General features: G+C 32.5%; 4 protein-coding genes across 12 annotated transcripts in view; 1 reads left to right on the top strand and 3 right to left on the bottom strand.

The window, feature by feature from the left end:
• Positions 1 to 4,318, bottom strand: part of Hml (hemolectin) — a 69,818-nt gene extending 65,500 nt beyond the window's left edge. Inside the window, exons 1-3 of the mRNA XM_073087752.1 lie at positions 4,122 to 4,318; positions 1,925 to 2,191; positions 1,071 to 1,117 (exon numbers count right to left, since the gene is read on the bottom strand). Coding sequence (XP_072943853.1) covers positions 1,071 to 1,117; positions 1,925 to 2,191; positions 4,122 to 4,207 — 400 coding nt within the window. The 5' untranslated portion in view covers positions 4,208 to 4,318. The remainder of the gene's footprint in view (positions 1 to 1,070; positions 1,118 to 1,924; positions 2,192 to 4,121) is intronic.
• On the top strand, positions 2,110 to 6,537 carry LOC140753261 (uncharacterized). 4 transcript variants are annotated; one of them, XM_073087744.1, is made up of 5 exons: positions 2,110 to 2,244; positions 2,347 to 2,381; positions 2,789 to 2,851; positions 4,743 to 4,898; positions 5,109 to 6,537. In XM_073087744.1, exons 4-5 carry the CDS (start codon positions 4,767 to 4,769, stop codon positions 6,351 to 6,353), a joined length of 1,377 nt encoding a protein of 458 aa, XP_072943845.1. In that variant the 5' UTR covers positions 2,110 to 2,244; positions 2,347 to 2,381; positions 2,789 to 2,851; positions 4,743 to 4,766; the 3' UTR covers positions 6,354 to 6,537. The 4 variants fall into 4 exon arrangements, with proteins under 4 accessions (XP_072943845.1, XP_072943844.1, XP_072943843.1 ...); XM_073087743.1 differs by having other exon boundaries at positions 2,160 to 2,248; XM_073087742.1 differs by having other exon boundaries at positions 2,186 to 2,381.
• Positions 6,538 to 8,904: 2,367 nt separating this feature from the next.
• LOC140753264 (tumor protein p63-regulated gene 1-like protein) lies at positions 8,905 to 14,225 on the bottom strand. 4 transcript variants are annotated; one of them, XM_073087748.1, is made up of 6 exons: positions 13,903 to 14,225; positions 12,582 to 12,792; positions 12,116 to 12,292; positions 11,282 to 11,410; positions 9,999 to 10,132; positions 8,905 to 9,451 (listed from the first exon to the last, which is right to left on the bottom strand). In XM_073087748.1, exons 1-6 carry the CDS (start codon positions 14,096 to 14,098, stop codon positions 9,249 to 9,251), a joined length of 1,050 nt encoding a protein of 349 aa, XP_072943849.1. In that variant the 5' UTR covers positions 14,099 to 14,225; the 3' UTR covers positions 8,905 to 9,248. The 4 variants fall into 4 exon arrangements, with proteins under 4 accessions (XP_072943849.1, XP_072943850.1, XP_072943851.1 ...); XM_073087749.1 differs by having other exon boundaries at positions 11,297 to 11,410; XM_073087750.1 differs by having other exon boundaries at positions 11,309 to 11,410.
• A 1,345-nt stretch (positions 14,226 to 15,570) lies between these two features.
• On the bottom strand, positions 15,571 to 22,129 carry LOC140753111 (uncharacterized). Of its 3 annotated transcripts, XM_073087497.1 has the most exons (10): positions 22,030 to 22,129; positions 21,135 to 21,273; positions 19,965 to 20,095; positions 19,524 to 19,633; positions 19,037 to 19,182; positions 18,507 to 18,714; positions 18,066 to 18,110; positions 17,901 to 17,948; positions 16,810 to 16,926; positions 15,571 to 16,583 (listed from the first exon to the last, which is right to left on the bottom strand). In XM_073087497.1, the coding sequence occupies exons 1-10, from the start codon at positions 22,093 to 22,095 to the stop codon at positions 16,466 to 16,468; spliced, it is 1,128 nt and encodes a 375-aa protein (XP_072943598.1). In that variant the 5' UTR covers positions 22,096 to 22,129; the 3' UTR covers positions 15,571 to 16,465. The 3 variants fall into 3 exon arrangements, with proteins under 3 accessions (XP_072943598.1, XP_072943599.1, XP_072943597.1); XM_073087498.1 differs by lacking the exon at positions 18,066 to 18,110 and having other exon boundaries at positions 17,901 to 17,975; positions 18,486 to 18,714; XM_073087496.1 differs by lacking the exons at positions 17,901 to 17,948; positions 18,066 to 18,110.
• Between the last annotated feature and the right edge of the window lie 1,456 nt (positions 22,130 to 23,585).

Here is a 23,585-nt window from a genome sequence, read left to right as displayed (position 1 = left end):
GCCTCGAAAAAGTATGTCTCCCTTACCACACCCTTCAAAACGGAACACAGCAGCGCTTAAGACTGATGTTATTAGGCAGAAATAGGTGTGGCGGTGGTGCCGCCGGAGTCGAACCACAAAGGGTTCTACCACCTATGTTTGGTTGGTCAGAAAGATAAAGTAACTATTTTTTTTATCATTAATACAACTTAAGAAATCTAAGAAAAACTAATTTAATTAACATCTTTAAAGGTTGTGTGAACGGAATAAACTTTAAGGTGACCGTGAATTATCATGAATTGAGCGAATAATTCAAACATAATTAAAGATATCCACATAAATCCAAGTGAACTAAAATCCTTATCGACCCTTAATGCACTTATCACTGACATTGGGTTTATGTAGGTCGTAATCGTATGCAAATAGCAACAAATCGCGACCAACCGACGTTTATATTCGTAGGTAGTGTTTCCGTCCGGAAGATGATATCTCATACCGCCCACGTTATATATCCAGCGATTAAATTAGGTATTTTTGTTTAAACGCCATATTATATTTTATTATATATATCAAAATATGTGTTTAGAGGGGAGGATAAAATTAAGTTGTTTAATATAAAATATTTATTTTTGAACTGGAAGCATGCGTTATGTCTGGGTGCATAGAACGTATCATAAATAAAGCGTGTATTAAATTATATAAAGTGAGAAAAAACCTGAAGTGTCTATAAAAATGTAATACTTTACATCCATAAATAATGTCACCTTCTTTTATCTAATTTATTACTTCAGTACCTACTTAATGATAATGAAATATGTCCAATTTTACATATTGAAGTGTTGTATTACTAAGTCAGTACATTACGGTAAACGATATTTTATAAATGTATATATCGTAAAGTGCGTATCTGGAGGACGGCTTTCGCTGCAAGCAACACTTTCCCTGTTCTATGAGCCCTCGGAGGCGGATTCACGGGAATCCAAATCCTGTCTTCAGGGGTCAAGATGTCGTGTGTGCGTTCTGCACGCTCATCACTTCACAATTATATTAATTTGAAGTAGGTATAACAAATATTATTAAACTTTACTTACGCGTGAATACCCCGTTGGCGTTGCCGTGGAAGTCTCCATAATTGGGGCTAAAACATTATGAATCATATATTATCTACTCTGTATCGGTGTACTTTTCCCAGGGTGATAAATATTTTTTAACATCTTACGCGTTAGGTAGGTATAGTTATCGCCAAAATGCTAGTCCGCTCTGAAGTTGTTCCGAGCAGGTGTAGTCATATAATTAATATTTATGACGCGATGCATTTCTATATTCAGAGCGGACTAGCAGTTTTACGCGGACTATACTATTATACTTATTACCTGCAGTGTTCCAACATTTAACGATACCTAAACCAGAGGCCCTAAGATGACTCGTTTGTAAGCCAGAAAATACAAAAAAATCCTAGGACCGGTGGTTTACTAATAACTATTAATAAAATTGGTAAATCAAATCAAATCAAAATCAAATTCGCTTTCTCGCATCAAAAATTTGGATAAAGTGACCATTTCTCAATTTTTTAAAATATCTATAATTAAGCTATAAAATCGCGGGACAAAATGTTAAAATGCTTCTTTAAAAAGCTATACATAATTACTGTTTTTTATGATTACTGGTTTTTTATGATTTTTGATGATTAGGTACCTACGTAAATAAAGTGAAGCCAGTTTTAATGCCAACAAAGTTTTCACGACCATAAGATTATAATTATATTTTATTTTAATTGTGTAATCATTGTATCCTATTTTTGTAAACCAAATATTTATGTTACATATACATACATGTTTAGTTCGCAGTTTTTATAAACCGTCAATGCTCGATAGTATCCAAATAAGGTCACTTTGAAAAGCACTTTGTATTTCAATTATACTTACATTTTTAAATAAATACTTACGCTGAGCCTGACCCGGAGTACCAAGTTTTTCCTTCCCCGTAGACATTTTTCGTTCCACCGTAACCAGTTTTTGTACCACCGTAGCCAGTTTTCGTACCAGCGTAGCCAGTCTTGGTGCCAGCGTAGCCAGTTTTAGTGCCACCGTAACCAGTTTTCGTGCCCGTATATCTAGTCTTAGTGCCAGTGTAGCCTCTGTAGGCAGGGTTTGAGAACCGTGGGTCTTTCGCGTACGACGGCACGTATGCCGGCGCCTGGACGTCCAATTGACTGTAATTTTATACGATTTTAGACTAATATTATCCCGGATATATGACATTTTAGTAAGTATGTAACGGGAACGCACGATACGCGGTTTTAATTTTTTTACAGGCAATAAACTGCATATCGTGAGTACCCGTTACATACTAAAATGACTGTAACAGTTAGTAAAAAGTAGAAGACTTGTAAGTGCTTCAGTTTTTTATTAAGCCTAAAATCCTAACACATACACACCACACAAAAAAGTACTACCCAACAAAAACATGACGTTTTCACGCGCTTTCCTATTTATTAAAATTGTAATATAATACATACAACGACAGAAGAGTCAAACTAGAGATGAATAAAAGTCATAATCATATAATAAATCATTAAAAAACAAAGTGTGAGTCGATATCGCATAAAAGATCGATATTGAACTACTTCTGTACTATATATAAATACTTCTCTCGAGCTATTTTAATAATTATCGTTGCATAAATGCCAGTATCCCGCCTACATTCATTCAACCGTTTTTGAGATAACCCTAATTAATACAGCAGCATAGGGTACAATAACCAGGTAGATAGAAAAATAAATCTTGTATCGTGCAATAGAAAGAGATGTCCACCTCAAAAATAAATTATAGAGATATGCGAGACATGCGTAGATCTACGCACAACTCCAGAGGTAGGTATTGCAACAGATTGTAAATTATTTTGTTCACTGCGTGGTCTGTACATAGGTTTTTTTTTATTGCTCGCTCAATGATTGTGTAATTTTTATGCTTGGTTAATAACAAATTATTGAAGTTAATGTGTAAAAGTCGGTGCCTTAGTTGTAGATAGACGGAGGAAAGGTCTTTAAAAAACATATTTTAATAATAGGTACCTATCTGCGACATCTGTCTAAAAATACAATATTGTTTGTGAATATTATTTGGGTTATCGCTTAGGTTATGCTTAAAGAAATAAAGAAAAAACAATGCAATGTGTACTGACGTCTGGACAACATTGGGTATCCATCTATTTTTAAATTGATAGAATATAAAGTCAACGAAAGGGAAACGGTATAGTTATTGACCACATAAGCGACCGCACTGTATTTTGTTTTCAATATGAAATCAGTTGAAATGAATTTCAATTCAATTTTCAATATAAAAATACCAAGACTTTAAATAAAACTATATTTACGTATTTATATATACAGATGGCTTACGTACGCTTTAATCATTTATTTTATAATATTAGCGTAAAAACAAATTTATAGTGATTGGCCACTTCTTGGTGCAATTTTTGGTGAAATGTTTTCAGTTTTTAATTGAATTGTTTTATACCATTATAAAATTGCTAGTTTTTTAAGTTTTAAAGTTTTAGTGGCCAATAACTGTATGGGGGGCAATAATTATACCGTGTTCCATCGTAGATGTGTTTCCCATACCTATAGGTATTATGTTCGTAGGTAGTATAGATTAGTAAAGATTACTCACGCCTAACAAGACAATGTACCCAGTTTTGAGAATTGAAATAGTTGCGTAAAAAAGTTTTGCCACCTCTCCGTGCTAAAATGTCCCTAATATATTTGAAATAATTATTTATTTATTACGTAAATTACGTAATTATTATGTAAATTAGTTATTTATTCGTAAATTTTCTCTAAAAATGATTTTATTTGTCAAGGATTCAAAAAAAGAACTTACTAAAATAAGCCATTTGTGGCTTCATTCAATTTCAAGGCGCGAAGTATCTTTACTAATCTATGGTAGGTAGGTACAAAAAACAAGGTATGATTTTAAAAGATACACGGCCCAGTTCCCGCCAATTTTTTTCTAAAGTCAAGAATTCCTAAAATATTGTTACCACAAAATATTTAATATAAATATATATTGAATATAAATACTATTTTTAAAATTGATCGAATGCAATATTATCATTTATAACAAAGATAAATAAATACTCACGGTTCTCTTAGATTATTGTCATTATATTGACCGCTGCAGACATAAAGTCCCAATAAACAAATAAGGGACTGCGTAAATAAATTCATTTTGTATACCTAAATTACGCCATTTATTAATTAAATTAAAATACAACTATTTGCAAAAGCAGTTGTCAGCTTGAGGGTTCAAGCTGTACTGTGATGAATCCTAAACAGTTATGTAGTATTTTACGTGTTATCACTCGTTAGATAAATCCGGAAATTCGCACTACTGAATAAACCGATAAATAAAATTTATCTACAAATGCAGGAATTGCACGAGAATTCTGGTTAATAATAATAATTCATTATATTTTTTCTTCTAAATATATTCTAAATATGCATGGCATCTTACATAATTTGCATTTGCCTCAATAACCTACATATCAATAAAATTGAATTGGCGCGATTTCTCAATTCTTATAGGGATAATTGAAGTTTTACGTACTTTTTTGGCACTTACGAAGGTTTTTCCATTAATATGCCTTTCAAAACACAACATAAACACCAACAGAAAAGGTGTCCAAAACAGGTAAACTTACGAGTATCTAATTTTCAACCATGAACTAACTACACTACCTGTTTATTCTACCTTTAATTTCAGAATAACATTATAAAAAAGCGACTTATGCAAATAAGCCTCTGTGTTGACTATTACATTTATAAACATAAACCAATTACTACAGAAGAAGCAAAGATGTACATACAAGAAATATCTGTTTACAAAACACAATGTAATGGCGATATTCATATACTTCAGGTAAATAATCTTGATTATGTATTAGTGATATATGGTTTACATGAAGCTGCCGCTAGTTTTGAGTCTTCGTCAGGCTTATCATAACATTTGGCGCCTGTTACCAACTACTAATAACCTGAACCGATTTTATGATAAAAAAGTACTCTTTCCAAATCCTACACTACAGCTTGATAATTTAAAACTATCGTTCGTTCTCTTGTTTGTTCATAGGTAATTGAGAAACTTACAAGGTGCATGAAAAGTATCGTTGAAGAAACAACGAAAAGCCTAACACTTAATCAAGGAAATACTGCAAGTAAAAAAGTAGAGAGTACTAGCACGTTTCTTGAATCATCTGTTAATATGTATTCAGAAGATACTAGAATAGCTAAAAATTACGAAACATGCCACGAAGATCTTGCTTTAAAAAATATTGCATTTAAAAATATTAAACAAACACAAGCAGTAGCCGTTGACTGTGAAAGCGAAAATGGAACAAACAGTACTACCATATTAAATAACGAGAAACAAAATTACAATTTAAAAATAATTTCAAAATGTCCAGCTGATGACAAAGGATCAGAGAAGAAAAAACTGGAAACAACTGAGATATGTAATAATCGTAATTTCAAAATTATTGCAGAACCATCAATAACAACAAGGAATCTTTTAGATATAGACAATTTGAAAGTAACAAATTCAGAAACATGCTCACTAAATATTCTTGAATCACCAATATCATTATTGGATAAAGATCGTATAAGACCTGGGTATGAAGACGCCCCAGATACTGAACAGATAAAAGTAAACCAAGCTACCGTTAAAACCGTTAAAACCAAAACTAACGTTAGCGTCATAAAGCAATTGACAAATGACAAACTTAATTTAAATCAGAAATGTTTACAAAGAACCAAAAATGACGTACAATCTATAGTAACGTTGGAAAAAAATCAACAAGCATCTTTATGCTACATCAACACTCAAAAAAATAAACAGAAAACGAATGTAGAAGTAACCAAAAGAACAAAGAGAAATACTGCGATAAAAGAAATAAATAACTCAGCACAAGTAAAACCAGTACTCGAAAAAAAGAAAAAGTGTGTAACCAAGAATGGCGCTAATAAAGAAAGTATCAAAAATACAACGCAAGGACGCAATCCTAAAATAATTCCTGGAAATAGTACAATTAATTTAAAAATACCAAATAATATTAAACACACGAAGGTTCATATAAGGAACGATGAGGTATCTATTACTGCATGGAACGAAAATAGCCATGAAAATATAATTTCACAGCTAGATTTACTTACAAACAGTAAGCGTGTTGAAAATGATCTTTCTTGGTTAGAAAATATAAAGTACGTGAGAGAGATAAGTGCGAATGAGTTTGATCCGAAGTTAAATGGTTTAGAAGACAACTTTTGGGATAACTTTTCATTGCCTGGAGAGTGGAGCGACGTTGAATTTCTATATTAAATTGGTCTAGAGTACGTTATAAACTCATTTGCATTTTTTTTTTGATTTATGTCGATTATATTATTGAGGATAATTCTTTAATATTTCATTTGGAAATTAAACACTGTATTGGGAATCAGAATTTTATTAAAATCTTGAAATTTAAGAAATATTATGGTGGATTAAACTTTAATGTATAATAATAGAAGATAATATGTAACCATTAATAAAGTTAATTACCACTACATGTACAATATTGAATGTGATTGAATTACAAAAATATAGGCCATAATTAATCAAGTAATCTACATTAAATTTTCAACACACAACCGATTAGTCGCGATGTTCATTTTAACAGTTTCCTTTTACAATAAAATTAAATATTTCAACATTATTCGTTGCTTAAAACATGTCTACAAGTGTTCTTATTATTGCAAGTTGTAATAAATGTAGTGTTAGCCAAGGAATTCCTTTGACTACCTGTACCACAGATATACAGCATGTAGGTACATTTGGACCTAAAATGCTCCACATAAAAGTAATTCAAACATCGCAGCGATATAATTAAAATATGTAATATAACCGGAGGCCTAGAAGATTCAATATACAATAATACTATGCATAATCAATTATACATGGATCTTTTTATGTATTTAAATACTCCAGCCGGTACGTCTAATTAGGTATAATCGCCGTGCTCGCTGCATCAAAATGGTTTATACAGTCTTAACAATATAGTTGAAATAACTTAGCTAATTTATTTTCGTATTGGCATTACATGTGTTAATATTACATTTTAAAATAAACTATTATTATGTATCTACAACCTTTGCCCGACAAAATATAATCGATACACCTCCACATTAACTGCATATTATTTTCTCACTACGAATGCAATTACGAAACGATATTTATAATATTCCATTCAACACTTAATCTTTTGGAAGTACAGTAATGTTAAAAAATATCAAGAACGTTGTTAAAATACAATTTTGACATGATGTAGAGTCAATTTTATGTGTGATCTATTTTTATCTAAATTACATAGAAGCCGTATTTTTATTTAAATATGTATATCAACAATTAAACAATTGTAACTATTTGAACCCATAGATAATGCAAAAGCTACGATTCTTAGAATATCATATACTTTAATTGTTTTAACACTATTAATCTTAATTGAACAATTTTTAAATATAGTCTTAATTTTAGCATATATACGCGTCCTTATAACTAATAATACAATTGTATGGGTGCGGTAAGTTGAGAGCTACAAACTAGTGACTAGAAGAGGACACAAAGATTTTGACAATTCCAAGATTTAGGAGGCAAAAGTGTGAAATTATTACAGAGTTTTAGAATAGAATGAATAATTTATTTGCATAGAATAGGTATATAATTGGGAATGTTCTGTCATTGTATGCATTGTTTAGAATCATACAAGTGCGATCAGACCATCACGAGTTATAGTTATTCACGGGAATGTCCAGCACCACCATGCAGATACTACGAACAATGATTAACTAAATTGTAGCTCTCAATGTGACGTCAACATGAAATTAATTAACAAACAATGCATAATATTCGTTTTCTGTGTACCATAATACCGATATTTTTATGAAGCTACAATTATTCTAAATAATAAAACATTATTTTGCACCAATTTATTATATAAAATTTTAAATTGTAACAACAATAGAATTTTAAATACTACAATATCACCAAAAACGTAAATTAACGTATTTAAATAACGCGGTTATTTATATGTAAATAAACAACTAACAACTTAAAGCTATAATTAAGTTCAATCTAAATCACAATGGAACAAAATTAATAATCTACGTATGCTACTTTCTCACTGAATGATTGAAGATTATTACACAATATCATGAAGAACTTTCAAACATTATTATTCTCCTCACAATTTTATCCTTGGCCGTTATAGTGCACTCCTTATGAGATCAAAACAATTGGTTAGTTATCTTTTTTAACGAATCATCCCTTTATCGAATAATAAGCAGTACATTAACATATTTTTGTAGTTTTAATACAAATATGATCATATCAATTAAATTATTAATTGATATTGAACGTCATTATCGGACAACATTGTATTTAAGAAAAGAAAATTAATTAAGTAATTTTACCATAATAGGGACTAGCAAAACTAGTAAGAAAATCTTCTAAAGATATAATTGTCTGGCACCTATCTAATTACAATAGTAACAATGCAATATTCCTTACATATACATGAGGATCTATGTCCCCAATTGATCACCTTGGTTATTAGGCTGATCTACAGGGCACATTTCCCTACGTCTAGCGAAAATTATGTAACGATGTCGAATTTTAAAGAATATTTATATTGCTGATCGCCCAGCTGTACAATATATTGACGAGTAATAGATACATGATACGTAAATTGTACATATAATATCAAATCGATGTTTTTTGGAAGACACAATACTTTTCTAACGAATGGCGTAATAGTGAAGACATTATAATTATACTTGTAAAAAAATATTTTTTTAAATTTTAACTTACAAAAATAATGTTCAACGATACCATAAGTAGAGATAAAAACTATTCTGAATGCCGATACAACTGACACGATACATAGATACATATTATGTGTAATTATAAATAGCGTCATCTCAATTCACAAATCAAGCGTAAATTTACACCTAAATCTTAATTACTTTAAGTTATTTTAATTTTTTCATCAATTTTAAGTGCAGATACACATATTTTTTAAAATTCAAAGAACATTATTATGGCGAATAATAAAGTATAGATAGCGAATATTATATTTTTAATACGTAACCACTAACAAATTTTACCATCACCTCTACTATGCACCCATTACTCGTCAACAGAAAATCTGCTCATAACATTTCCATCTACACCTAACCTAGTTCAGAAGCTAAACTTCCCCCTGACCTTGAAGAAGCCCATGCTGGTCTTGTTGTGGAGCAGCGAGGTGACGCCCACGTAGCTCTGTATCACGATGGGCGAGTGGTGTATGCAGCAGGCGGACGACGGCATCGCCTCCACTGCCCTTTGGAGCTTTTGAGCGAATGTCTCCATGTCGTACATCGATCTTTCGTCCACGCCGCCATCTGGAAACATTTTTATAATTATGGAATAACAATACGATTTTCTGTAGTGAAAAACAACCCAAACTGAGCAAATAAATAATTGACTCTCGAGACGAATTTCCGCAGTCTGCAAGAGCTTATTAACTGCTCAAATCCTCGTGAATGTAAATTAAAATTGTACATAAAGGCATCTGAGTTCCTTTATCTTATACTGAAATCTTAGCACATTCTGAAATCTAAATATGTAAAAATCCTACATCATATACATTTCCTCATAACATGCACACGACGCAACATACTTCCGTTATATATTATCCGCCTTATCTGCTATTGTTATACAAACTAACTGGACATGGATAGCTAAAAACAATTGCTTACTACACAAGATTATTATGAGCATTACCTAATAACTTTCCGCTATTTAAAATAAGTGTTGTACCATAAAGACCATATAATCCAGTGGACAGCTTTTCGCCACGATGCAACAGGCATTGTCGCGTCGTAAATGTTGTTTGCACTTATTTTTGCATTGATGACGAGGATTATCGTAATTTCATTCTATTCATACCTTTATGCCAGTAAATAGGATGAGAGGCGAAGGTGATGAAAGGCACGTCTTGGCTGAAGGGGTTCCACGCTGTCTTCAGGGGGAGCGGCTCACCCTTGTTCCACATCAGCCTCACACCACGAAGATTGCGCTCTCTTAGAATAAAATAATCGTTATTTAAAGTACATTTTGCTAAATATTCATATGAAAAACCCACACAATAATATTGTTTAAAATAATAACTGAAAGCGAAAACTTTAGGTAGGCAGGTTTATACTTTTTTTTTTAGTTAAGGAAATCCTATTACTCACTCATGATAAAAGTTATCATTTTAAATAGTTTATATAATATATAAATGAATAACCCATACACATTGAGGGCAAATAATTCAACCAATCAATATTAGTAAAAAAAAAATTTTTTCGCCTTTCATTTGATAGATGTACCTACTTAATAGTAGACTTGAGAAATTGTATGTTAATTATTATCCTAAAGTATGTTTGATTAATGGGCTCGTCAGTTTTTTGCAAGTTACAAATGAAATGAGCAAAGATAAAGCCAAGTTATAATTTTATTAATTATGATTAGCTCTTTTCTAAGATTGAAACTACTTTTTTAGTTAGTGCAAAAATAATTTAATTACAGATTGATAAATCTACTAGAAGCGTCATCGAAAGCACAGATGGCATGTTGCAAATAAAACTCTTGTTCACAAAAAGCGAAATCTATTCTATGTAAAATAATTGCGTTATATAGTCCGCGCCAAACTGATAGTCCGCTCTGAAGCAGCAGTCATACATTTTGCTATGGGCACGCGATTCATTTCTATATTCAATCCGGACAAGCAGTTTTAGGCGGACTATACCAGACTATTCTTCCCTGATTAAATTTTGCGTTCTATAATACAAACACAAGATAAAGTTCAACGACCAGAAAGAAATGGATAATCTAGCATCGAACATGGAACTATTATATTTGACGGCGTAGTCCAATAAATAAACAGATATATTTCATCCAATTTTGGTAATGGTGTTAGCTAAGGATTAATTATTTATTATTGCATTAGTACTTTTTACTAAGTATGCATTTTAATTCAACATTGCGTGATACGCATGTACGTACCCTAATATACATAATATACAAGCATCCCTTGAAGAGGGACGTCTTGATCTCTCTCCATACTCCTTTTAGTATTATTAATATGAAACCAAAACAACAAAATTTGCAATGTTCAATGAGAAACGAAGCGAGCAAAATCAACAGCAGCGAACGCATCATATCGCAACTACTGCAACTCAAAGTACCTAGGTTCAAAATACTTGGGATCGAACAGTTTTGTGTCCCCGTCGGCGCCACTGGGCCGCCGGCACAGGCGGTCTATGACGCAGTCTTTCACGACCGTCGTCACGCCTGTCGCGATACCGTTAATACGCCTGCGACGAACAATGTCATACCGTTATCGACACAACACAGACAGAAAGACACACATGACACTTATAGATATATAACATAAGCAAAAAAACATGTACAAGTCAATACATATAGCAGAAGTAAAACTTCGTTGGCGCCCATAACTGGCATATTACTCCAATTTTACTTTTGCCAAAAGTGAAAAGAAGTCATAAATAGCGAGGACATAAATGTCATTTATCGTTATGCTATAGCCAATTGGATCACAAGCCAAATTTTCCTTACGTTATAAAGTATCCCTTAGCAAGCCTATCTTTTGTTGGAATGCCCTATTTTTAAGTTTAATTTTCTTAAGTTTCACTTCAAGAATAGACATAAAATAGTTGTACACATATTATATGTCAGTTTCTGGTACAAACACCACAACCATTGTCACTTCTAATTCTTCCTTATTAGTGAAGTTTAACATTTGGTTCTGAGATGTTGCAGACTGAGTAATAATTTTTCAAGTCCCTAAGAAATATCTTTATAACAAAACTTGATACACATTAAAGTAAATTTTAAAATGACATTTAAATGTACTCATTAAATTGATAAAGGAGATATATAAAAACAATTAAAAAAAATAACTTAGTGACACATTAACTTAAATGAGTCATATTAATTAAAAGCAAGTAATTAATCATAACATATTGTTTTGTGATAATAACAAATATCCTCATACTCACGGTACTAAAGAGGAAGGTGGATAAACCAGCTCTCCTATAACAATTGTGTCTAAGTCGTCTAAATATGTTTTCTTGAAGTCCAGTTGTTTCATAGCTATAAAATCATATTTAATTGTCATAACCAGCCTTGAAGTCAACAGGATGATCCTTTCCTTCTCATTGTCCCAAAGAGTGATTCTGTAAGGAAAAGATTCATAACTCTCAATAGAATGAAGTAGATGAAATTATGTTGCATATTATTAAATTTGGGACCACTAAAAATTTAATAGGCTTTTGCCTTTAATTTACATATTTTATAGACCTTTCCTTATAGGTCAATTTGGTAATTAATAAATGAACTAGATTTAAATGACAAATGTGGTTGTAAATCAATTAATGTAAGATAAGGAAATGAACAAACAGTACTTAAAATACATTTTATGTAATACTAAGTTAGACAAAGAATTTAAATAATACATCATCATACTCTGTCAGCAGCCAAGATCCTAAATACTCTCCATCTTCAGGGAACAAGAGTGCAGTAATACATTCTTGGATGGCTGTCTCCAACACCCCCTTGCGGAATGTAAAGAAGTCCTTAATGTTCTCTTTGTTAAATGGTACATCATAACGAGGGTACACTGTCTGCACTGTATCGGTGGGCGCTGGGGTCGCGGATTGTCCATCTGTTCTAGCATCTGATTCAGAAAAGGGAGAATTATTATAAAAACAAAAATCGTAACCATTTACCTGATAATATAGCTTATGTAACCTCCCACAAATTAGACAAATTCAAGAACACCTCATATGTTAAAATTGTGCCAAAGAATGAGACATAAATATGCTCAAAAAACATTATCTTATGTAGTCATTTTATTTATTATTATTTTAATTTATAGAGGGATTTCTCACTGGGCAAACATATCATCCCATACAAACACAATATAAAACAATCCATTAATCACAAATAAATTATTATATATACCATTGTATACTATCTACTTTATAAAAGGTTTAATATTTATAATTTAATATTTATAATAATTTTATTATTTGCACACATACAGAGTTTCTTTCGCCACTTCCTCTCCTTAACAAAACACTTTCCAAAGCAGTAGTTGTAATTTAATAAATAACAGAAATTTTAAAATATGAAATTTTTGCTATCAGTTGTTTTAGTATAATGGTACACATATTTTTAACGTGTTAAATTATGACTTATATCCCATAACATACTTTGATAAAGATATCGAATAGGTCATTCTGTTAAAAATATATCATGGAAATTGGTTTATAATACTGAATGAAAATATTTCAACCAACAATATTATTTACGTTACAATAGCAATCTAAGCTTATCACACATTATCAACAATCATGCTTTTGCATAGCAATATACATAGCAATAACTTTATGACTGCATACAGGCATGAACTCACATACAAGTTACAACACATGTATACAACTATGTTACAAACTTTTGTTAAAAAATATTACCTTTGCCGTACAAAAACATACTATAGCAATACCTAAACAATATATGGTATCTATCATAGATGTATCTTTAATATAAGGTTTTAATCAAATTTCATTAATTATTTAAAACATAAAATTTCTCAAGTATACATGTGGGGAAACACTAGAAATTAATGTTCAAAAGTAGATAGTGCTGTAACATGTATAAAATTAGAGTAAAAACTAAAGATGATCGTTTTATATTAAACAATTATCAAAACATTATGGAGACAATGCTAATAGAATTAACGCGATAAATAACGAAAGGAACATTACACAGGGGCATTGTTTACCTGCAAAAGACGACGTAGATGATGACAAAGAATCAGCACCGGACAGCACTGAAGGATTAGCATTTACTTGGTTCTTGTTTCTATTCGTATCATCTGCTGCATTGTTACGACTATCCGCATTCTCTGCAGCACTTTCAGTCGCCAACTGCAACGTACCTCCTCGAAACTCCAGGTCGTCGTCCAGTAAATCAGTCATTGTTCACCAAACTCACTTGTTTTTCTTTTTATCTTGTTTTCAATTTATCCTTTTTTATATTTTTATAATCGCTTACTATGCGTAAATAATCGACCGGCTGATAAGAAAAACGTCACTCAATTTAGACGCGCGGTGTTACCACGTTTCCGGTTAACTCAAGGTTCAAATATTAAAATAAGAAAATGTATATTTAAAAACACGTAAACTCATTAAAAGTTGGATTTATTCGGGTGTTTAATATTGTTTTAAATAACTATTGGGGAGCATTTGTTAAATGTATAATATACTAACTTTTCATTATGGTAACAAAAGCAGGTATTTTAATTTTAAATTGAGAGACACCTAACAGATGGCGTAAGAAAATTTCAATCATAAATGTTTATTTATATACACTGAATAAAATAAAGGTACGAATATAAATATTATTTGTGTCATAATAGTAAACATATAGCTATATAGTATATATATATAGTAACATAAAGCTTTGGCAATAAAATGCTTCACCGTACACATTTATTTAAATCTTTGTGCTAGTCCTTCATTTTTCGACAGCAGATGGCACTGCTAAGTATATTTAAAAAAATAAATAACGAACATTATCCCATCATTTAATTAAGAATGTTATGGCTACAATTCTTTAAGTCCCATTACTTGGCGATGATCTTTCCTAACAATTACAAGTAGACCTACCCGGTCTGAAGATCTAAGTTCTACTATGTAGCCCCAATGCGCCGGGCCGGATTTAGAGGTCTAGAGGCCTTGGGGCAACAAAGGAGTGGAGGCCCCCTGGCCCCAAATTATTTTCCGAATAAAATGAATCTTTTCAGGTGACTTTTTCAATAAATATTTTATTGTGATACGCAGGTAGATTCTTCTAATATTCATGTTTGTACAAAGTACTATAGATAAAAATAAAGCAGCGAAAAAAAATATTAAAGGAAAAGATATTTTTTTTACTAGCTTACCTGCTTACTAGTCGGAATAAAAAAAAAATCCGACGTCTCTATTGTGGGGGCCCCTCTTTTGTGGAGGCCCCGGGCCTGCCGCCCCGGTTGCCCTCCCTTAAATCCGGCCCTGCCAATGCGGATTGGCAAACGCCAGATAAAAAATGCAGTAGAATCTATATAAAATACAAATGCTGCATTTCATACATTTTTGTATTGATATTAGAAAAATATTTTATGGACCTCTTATGTAGTAGCTATTTTGGACTAAGACCTAAGACAATTTTCTGTACGATAAATTGCTGTTCAGTAATTTATCGTACAGCAAATCATTGCCGCCTGAGGCACCGTATCATGCCTTTTGAAGTGTTTTTTTTTTATATTAGCCCTTTGGCCAAAACCAAAGGGTACATTTATAGTACCTACTACTTTAAATATTATATTTTATACGTTTACTTATTATAATTCACGTAGGTATAGTTTAGATAGACTTAGTGAAGTGCGTAAAGTAAATAAAACAACATAAAATATTAATTTAGATATTTATTTTACAAAAATAGCTTATATACGAAATCTGGCTTTAATATCATTCAGGCATGGCAAAAAGCCAAATTTTATTAAATATAAAATAATATATACAGCTGTACATAATTGTTTTTAAATTGGACTATTCCGATAGGAATGAACTTTATTTATAAAATTGGTTTACTTGACTTATTTGTGCTAAAATAAAATTATAACTGAAGCTGTACAAATGGATTTATTTAATTTCTTATTACTAAAGTGGCAATAATGTACAAATATATTTATATGTGGATAAATAGGTAAGAATTTTTAAAACGGTTTTCTTAATTTGTCAAAATTTAAAAATACACAAAATGTAGTTTCTACTACAATTTATTTAAAGGTACTTATTTATTACATACGAATTTTAATGTATTTTTTTATTTATTTTAAAGACACAGTATTAATTGTTTTTGAATTCTCAGTTTCAACGGCTTATTACGAACAAATACGCCGTTATGGCGTGTTTTTTTTGTTTAGATGGCACTTAATTTTGTGATCTTATGTTTGTTACACGTTATCTGATGTTTCATGATTCTATACTGATGACTGTAAATTGAATACTATTACACACTATTTGAATTTTCTTGTCAAATTATGATATTTTGAAAACTAATTAGGTATGTGAGAATGTGAGAATATAAAATAATGCAATACGTAATGTAATTACCCAAGTTGGTAATTGTATACGATCGAAATGGATACGAATTCAAAGACGATCTGAATCATGAGATATCCCTTTTTTCTCTAGGATCACAAGTTTGTTAAGTATATGAGAAATAATTTAAAGATTTTTATGAATATATATTATGTAGTCAAGGAATCAGATAGAGAGTGACAAACACGTGGAAGTATGGTATCAGTAGCAGCGACATCTGTTCCTGGGGCAGTGTGGCGGGTACACGATGCACTGGTCCATGCAGTACACGTCCGCACCATCGCGACCCTCCAGCTCGCCGATGGCTTCGCACTCTTGTCTGCAAAATAATTAAAAAACTTAGTCCAGTCACAGATGATAAAAATATAGTAAATAAATACAGGGTGTAAATACTTGTGTATCACCACGTTTTGTAGTTAAGGGGTAAAAGGAACGAAAAACGATTTTGTAACTACAGTTATCGGAAAAAGCGTGAGAGACGAAAATTCTGAGATAGGTATTCATCGTTTATAACAAATGACACTAACAAAAATAAAGTTACTTACGGGCAATTACATAACGCTTCCGGACAGTTGGGTGGGTACCGGAGACAGTTAGTCTGGCACCAGTTCTGCATACCCGGGAAGATCCGGAATCCTTCCGACGGCACACACACCTGGTCCCTGGAATCATACACAAAACATTTATTTTCTGATCCTATACCGGTACCTAATATGTAGCCTAATCCCGAAAGGAGAAAGGCTTAAATAATTTAGAGTAACATTATTATTTACAACATATACATGGTCACATTCTGCAATCACTACTTTATATCGTGCTATAAATAAATAAAACAAAGAGTAAAACTAAAATAGCGTTAAGTACAATATTTACACTTTAATTCTACTTGCAAGTTAGGCAAATAACCTATAACGCATTTAATTTTGATGCAATCACAAAAGGTTTCACAGAGATGGAGCCTTTTGTGATTTGACGTGGTACTCGTCAAACAAATGAGTTCTTCTTCGACTTTTTTTGTCGAAGATCTGTTCTAATAATAAGGAAAGTTAAGTAGAAATAAAATTTGATTCTGGTTTCACATTACAATCGTCTAAAAATTACCAAATGTCATCATATTGTAATTAATTTATTTATAACTCCCGGAGATAGGTTGATAAAATTATGGTCTTGAACTATCTACGAGTATGTACATGATTTTAGTAACGTCCCTAAGTTCCACTTGAAATCATCCAGGTCTAATGACAATAGACAAAATAATAATTCAGATTCCCAATCCTTAAGTACAATCTAGAACTATAAAACATCGCCAGATGAACGATTTATCGACTCACATCGATTATTTATTATACAAAAGTGATAAACACAAGGTAGTTAGGTACATGAGGATCCAACGGATTTATGCCAATAAATTTGCACACTGTACACTAAACAAATAACTATACAATACACAAGGGTCAATAACAGGGTTAGTCACAGATCTTATACACACAAATACTACAGGATTACAAGATTTGTCAAGAACAATGATTAGGGAATTATTCACAACATGGAAACCGCACTCCGGATCGAGGTAGGTAGATATGTACCACCACCTCCTCCATACCATACACCGTCATTCCGAAACAAAAACAAATACCTAATGATTTGCGGACCTACGTCCTCTTCAGTTTCAGATAAATCATTGCTGAAAGAAAATTTGATGCATGAAATAGTGCGTGATTTTCATATAAGATCGATAAATATAATAATAATACAGGTACTTGATTTATATACTCGGTATCTATACATAGATAGATTTTACCTAATCACACGTAATGCTTCCTTTTCGATATCCTTTTGCAATTTTCTGAAATAATAAGCATGAGATACATATTATACAAATATAGATAACACGCTAGAATACATACAATCATAATGAGTAACAATATATTAATATTATCCGTGTGATTTTGTGCATAAATATATACAGTGAAAATATTGAAGAATTAAATAAAGTACGTATAATGTAGAGATGATTTGCAAATAACTTGCCACACAGAAAGACAAAGTAAATACAACACAACATTCAACACAAACATAAATTTTCATTAATTCAGAAGCACACAAACGTAACAATCTTTATAATTTACACATCACAACACATGACAAATAGCCATGAATCAAAAACAAAATTTGGTCGAATAGGTCAAAAATAAAATCGAAATAATAATAACAAAAAAATAAAAGTCCTAGAATTTCATACCTGACCACAAGTGGGAATACATTTTGGGGCATGGTGAAGTCCCGATAGTAGAGCAAGAAGGGGTTGTCCCTGCGGAGGTCACCAGCGAAGGCCGGAGGAAGACCTCCCGTGCTGGTAACCACGCTCACATCAGCGCAGTTCCTGAATGTCTCTGATCGACCGCAGCCTACAGCTTCCGTGCCATTGGGGCAAATCCCCCACATGTTACCTGAAATCATAGACAATTTATGTAGCGTGTATGTGGCAAGATTGTAGAGCAGCTGCTTGTCTCGCTTTACCCTATGGGCAAACTATAATTACATGGTAAATGACGAATCATTAAGAATAGTTCTTCGAATTTCAGATACGTTAGTAAAAATAAGCAATTTATTACCGTCTCACGACATATTGGAGATGTTCTTGAAGATTCTTATATGATGTGATTCGATTCATCAAGTTTCGTAGTTTTGTTGCGGATATTATTAAATTAAAGCACTAGATACGATAAATGTTTCAAGTTAAAATTCAAATTAAGTTCAATAAAATAGTACCTGTATAGTAAGTCCATTGTAAAACACATTGTATACAGGTCACATAGGGTGGAAGTCGCACCCTGTACCTAAATATTTCTTTCTTGGCAGTGTCCAGAGGAATTAGGAACCTGTCACCTCTAGTTCCTGATATATACAGGGGATACCTGAAAAGATATCGTAGGCTCCATAATTTGATCTTATTATTTACTTGGAAAACAAATAAGTAGTAAATGTAACGGTTTTAAAATCCTCTTTTTACAGTTCGAATTCCAAAGATATACTTAACTTTAATTTTTTTTCGAAGTACTTAATGGTTAAAAGAAAACACAGTGAGATGCCTAAACGCCTGCGAGTTTTGTAAAAAACAATCTCGAAGTTGTTTGAAATCTGACAATCCGCATTTGGTCGGCGTGATGGACTGTAGCATTTACCTTTCTTACAGTAAACGAACAATAATGGAGTCATCATGTTGATGAAGGCAACATATATAAGTAAATAGGAATACCTGTCGAAGCATTCCTGGGAGGCTTCTTGTTTGGGGTTGTTGTTTGGACAGAGCTTCATAACGAATGTTCCTAAATGATTGGCAGTCAACTCTACTTCAACTTCGATCTCCTGTAACATTTTGTTTTCCGAATTAATTTTAACCCATTCATCCAACTATGTAGTAACATTCAGTAGTCCTGTAGGTAAAGTCATCAAACGTAATTATTTTAAGCCTTGTAACAGCAAAAATAGGAGATAACTAAAAGTTATTTAAATGTAGGTTGGTAGAATTGTTTAAATTTTCATAATTCTTCTTTTAAGATTCTTATAGTTATGAATACGTACGATACGTTCGACAAATCAATATCGTTGAATGAAATCCCATGCGACAGGAACACTCAATCATTGTTCTTCCACGACCGCAGACGCAGTAAGATGTAAAACTTAGAGATACGCATACCTGTCCCACACTATAATGCCTGGTGATGATCCCCTTGCCATACATGCCACCGGCCTCGTGCGGCCGCGGCTCGTTCAGGTGGTCGGCGTCCCCGCACACGCCGCACCGCCCTGAGTTCTGCTCCCACTGGACTGAACACACACTCAATTACTTATGTCCTGAGCAAATCTATCTGGAACTCCATAAAATGGAAACTATGCAAAAGTAACAGGGAAAGTTGTGTAAGCAGCTTGACTGACATTAGTAGAGCTTCGTGATTACGCTCCTAAACCGCCATACTTATTTCTTCCTAATTACAGGAATCTTAAGCTATGCTTTGTTTTGGTTTGAATGGAGTGGTAAGAAAGATACACCTGCGACCGACCTCAGATTTCTCAGACTGACTTCACTTCTATCAGTCAGTAGATGTGATTACAGAAGTCCCCAGGCGGTAGTACTCAATTACCATTAGGAAAATGCATCCCCGTTTGCTGGAGACTTCTATGTTGTAAAAAACTCAACCGCAATCTATGACTGTACACTTTATCAACAACTTAATGAGTTAGACCACAAAGACAGAAATTTCAGACTAAAAAACTTAAATAAATAAGACAAGTACTTGTTCTCTGTTTGAGAGAGCATCCTCGTCTTTGTTTACGTTACGGTTTCTGCATTCATTAAAGAAAATATCTGTTTAATAAATTGTTGTGTTATAGACCTCTGGGTCGTCAACCTGCTGGATATTTTGGTCGCGTTCTTTCACGTCATTAGTTTAATCAACGATCCAAAAATGTTTGCGATTTTGAATGCAAGAATAATGCCCCACGAATGACTACCTACTCGCTACAGGAATATTCAACAGGCCAGCTAACTTACAACGACAATTGAAAACCTAAATTTACTTCTTATGCCATAATAATTTAAATTACTCGTGGCGTCACTTTATTAGAATATGTGATATTTATTTACTATTTATTAATAATTAGACTCTTTCTAGTCAATTAAATAGTTTAAAATAACTATGTACTATTTCTTGTCTGTTACAAATGCCATAGGTAAAAAAAGCTTTAGTGACCTCTTAACGTGAAGGTCGAACTTATGATGCATGGTCATTCACTTGCTACTCCCATTTATTGAAGAAGCGTATTTTTCCCTGATAATATTTTACATTAGTTACAAATCGGTACTGACCGGCGTACCCTCCACAGAAGAGCTCGTTATCATTATAGTTGACCGGGTTGGGGAACCCGAACCGCCACATGGAGTTCCTGGCTGGGGGGTCCATGAGCCGGCCGTGACCCTCCGCGCCGCGACGAGCGCCGCCTAACATCTGGAAAATCATCATCATTTTTTAAGTAATAAATATTTTTAAATTGTCTCCATTGTAATTATAATGTTGAAGAAAATCTTCACATGTTTGTATTTAACTTATTAAGGTATTGTACGAAACATTATTTTACATTTAAAATCTTTCTATATTCTAACAATCTTATGTGTCTTCATGATTAATGGCGGGCGTACGCTTAAAAATCTTAACTACTGTCCAATAGGTACTTAAATTGAAATTACAGTTCTAGTGTCCACTTGTGACAAACTAAGTTTTAAACAAGAAACAACTTCGTTAAGCTGTTAAAACAAGTGAAGTGCATCCTTCAGTTGTTTTTATTATACAATGAATACAGGACTAGAGGTGCTTCAGCGTCCGTTATTCTCAAACACTTTTTATTATAAACTAGAGTAGCACAGAGACGGACACTTGATAGTTTGAATAATCAGAGTACCAAAAGAGACGCCAACGATTCGCCAAGTTTGTAGAAGAGCTCCTTTTTGCTCCATGACATAAGACTATATTATATAAGTATTATGAGTATCTTTTTATGACTTGTCCATAAAAAATACATTCTACTTAAGTGTTTGTATAAAAATGACGTACTTCTAAATTAGATGTATATACCTACTGGCTCTTAGTCATAAACTCATAACTTAGAAATGCGAATAATGTGGAGAGATAAGAAGTCTAACTTCTTATAATTTCACAAACTAATAACCGGGACCTGTTGCTATTCTTCAAGTGTTAATTTCTAACCTGCAGCAGGAATATCCAATAAGTAAGAAACGATGCTCCTCCTCTTCGGTACCTTTTGATCTCCATCTGGAAAGAAAAAGATTGTGTTAGACAGGTGACTTAACATGAGAAGAGTTAATATCACAGTTAATGCTTCAAATTGTTATAACGACAAAATTTTGAGAAAATTTCGATATCGATGTATATACATCGATCTTCGTAAATTTGAGATAGGTTAGATATTTTTTATTCCAGCTTCAGTAGAAAACGCGTAAATTTTTAATCGATAAGTATTAAGAAATATAAAAAACCTATCATAAATAAAGTTAATCGTATAATTAGCGCCTAATTGGCACCAATCATTCGGAAAATAGCCATTGGCTTGTTGCAAATATTCGCATACATTTCCATTACAACGGTATTCGATAGAAATTTGATAGCGTCAGAAATATATTTAGATTTCGCCTGTTGTGGCAATAAAAAGCGATTTTATCGGCATTTGTAGACATTAATGTTTTAGAATACATAGCCAAGACACCATGGTAGAAATTTATGAATATTTTGACCTACGATCTTAAGATTTCTCGATGAAATGGGATAACATGTATATTTATACATAGGTATTTTACTTATGTTTGGATTTGAATTTGCAAAGTCACGTGTTGCGTATTAGCAGAAATGATTAGTCAATATAAAAACATTTGTGAAACCACATGTAAGGCTAAGAATCACTTGTTATTAATTTTCCATCATTAATCCATTTATTCAGTCAGGTTTTCTTGATTCTTAGACTTCATTTATTAGGCAATTCATTTATTCTTAACGCATGATAAGACAAAACTCGTATCAGTGGCATAGTTTTAAAAATAAAGATGATAATTGTTATCATTGCATTGAATATTGCAAAATTTAAAAACGTAAAATGTGTTAATAAATTACACTTCTCTTTTTATAGAGGTACATAACAATTTTCTCCCCATCTCATTTGCATATAAATCACTATCATAATCATGTTTCCACGGCCAAAATATATTGATTCTTAAGATTCAAAAAAGTTTGTTGAGCTTTATCCTGGACTTACTCACGAATGTCTCACTCTAATCCGTACCTTTCGAGAATCATTTACATATAATGGCAAATAAAACGTCATTCCAAATGACTTAATAAAATGTCTGCCGCGAAATGTATTCCGTCAACAAAAAGTGATTTAGGGTATGAGTAACGTTCACGAGTAAAAGTATTCGATGACGTAATGTGAGTGATCACCGTATGAGTAATTCAACAATGGTGGTAGAATCCTTCGTTAGACTCTGGAAACACAATCGCCACACCTTTTTTTTATAATGTACAAATAGCAAAACAAGCCGTCCATCTGATGGTAAGTAGGTCCATGGACATTTGTAATTAATCCCTAGTTAGAATTAGAGTCCTACCCGATGTCGAGCGCAGATGCGTTACTATTGCTATACTTACTACCTAAAATCAGGTAGATTGCGCGCTACAAGTCTACGTTTAAAAAAATATCCTCTGTTTTGATACTTTGGTCGTAATCCTCATGAAGTTTAGTAAATAGTAAA

This window comes from Epargyreus clarus, unplaced genomic scaffold (genome assembly GCF_041222505.1).
Source record: "Epargyreus clarus isolate Ecla_fem2 unplaced genomic scaffold, WU_Ecla_fem_2.2 ptg000026l, whole genome shotgun sequence".
NCBI classification, from domain to species: Eukaryota; Metazoa; Arthropoda; class Insecta; order Lepidoptera; family Hesperiidae; genus Epargyreus; species Epargyreus clarus.
The sequence above is the reverse complement of the archived record's forward strand: the minus strand, read 5'-3'. Positions and strand labels throughout refer to the sequence as shown.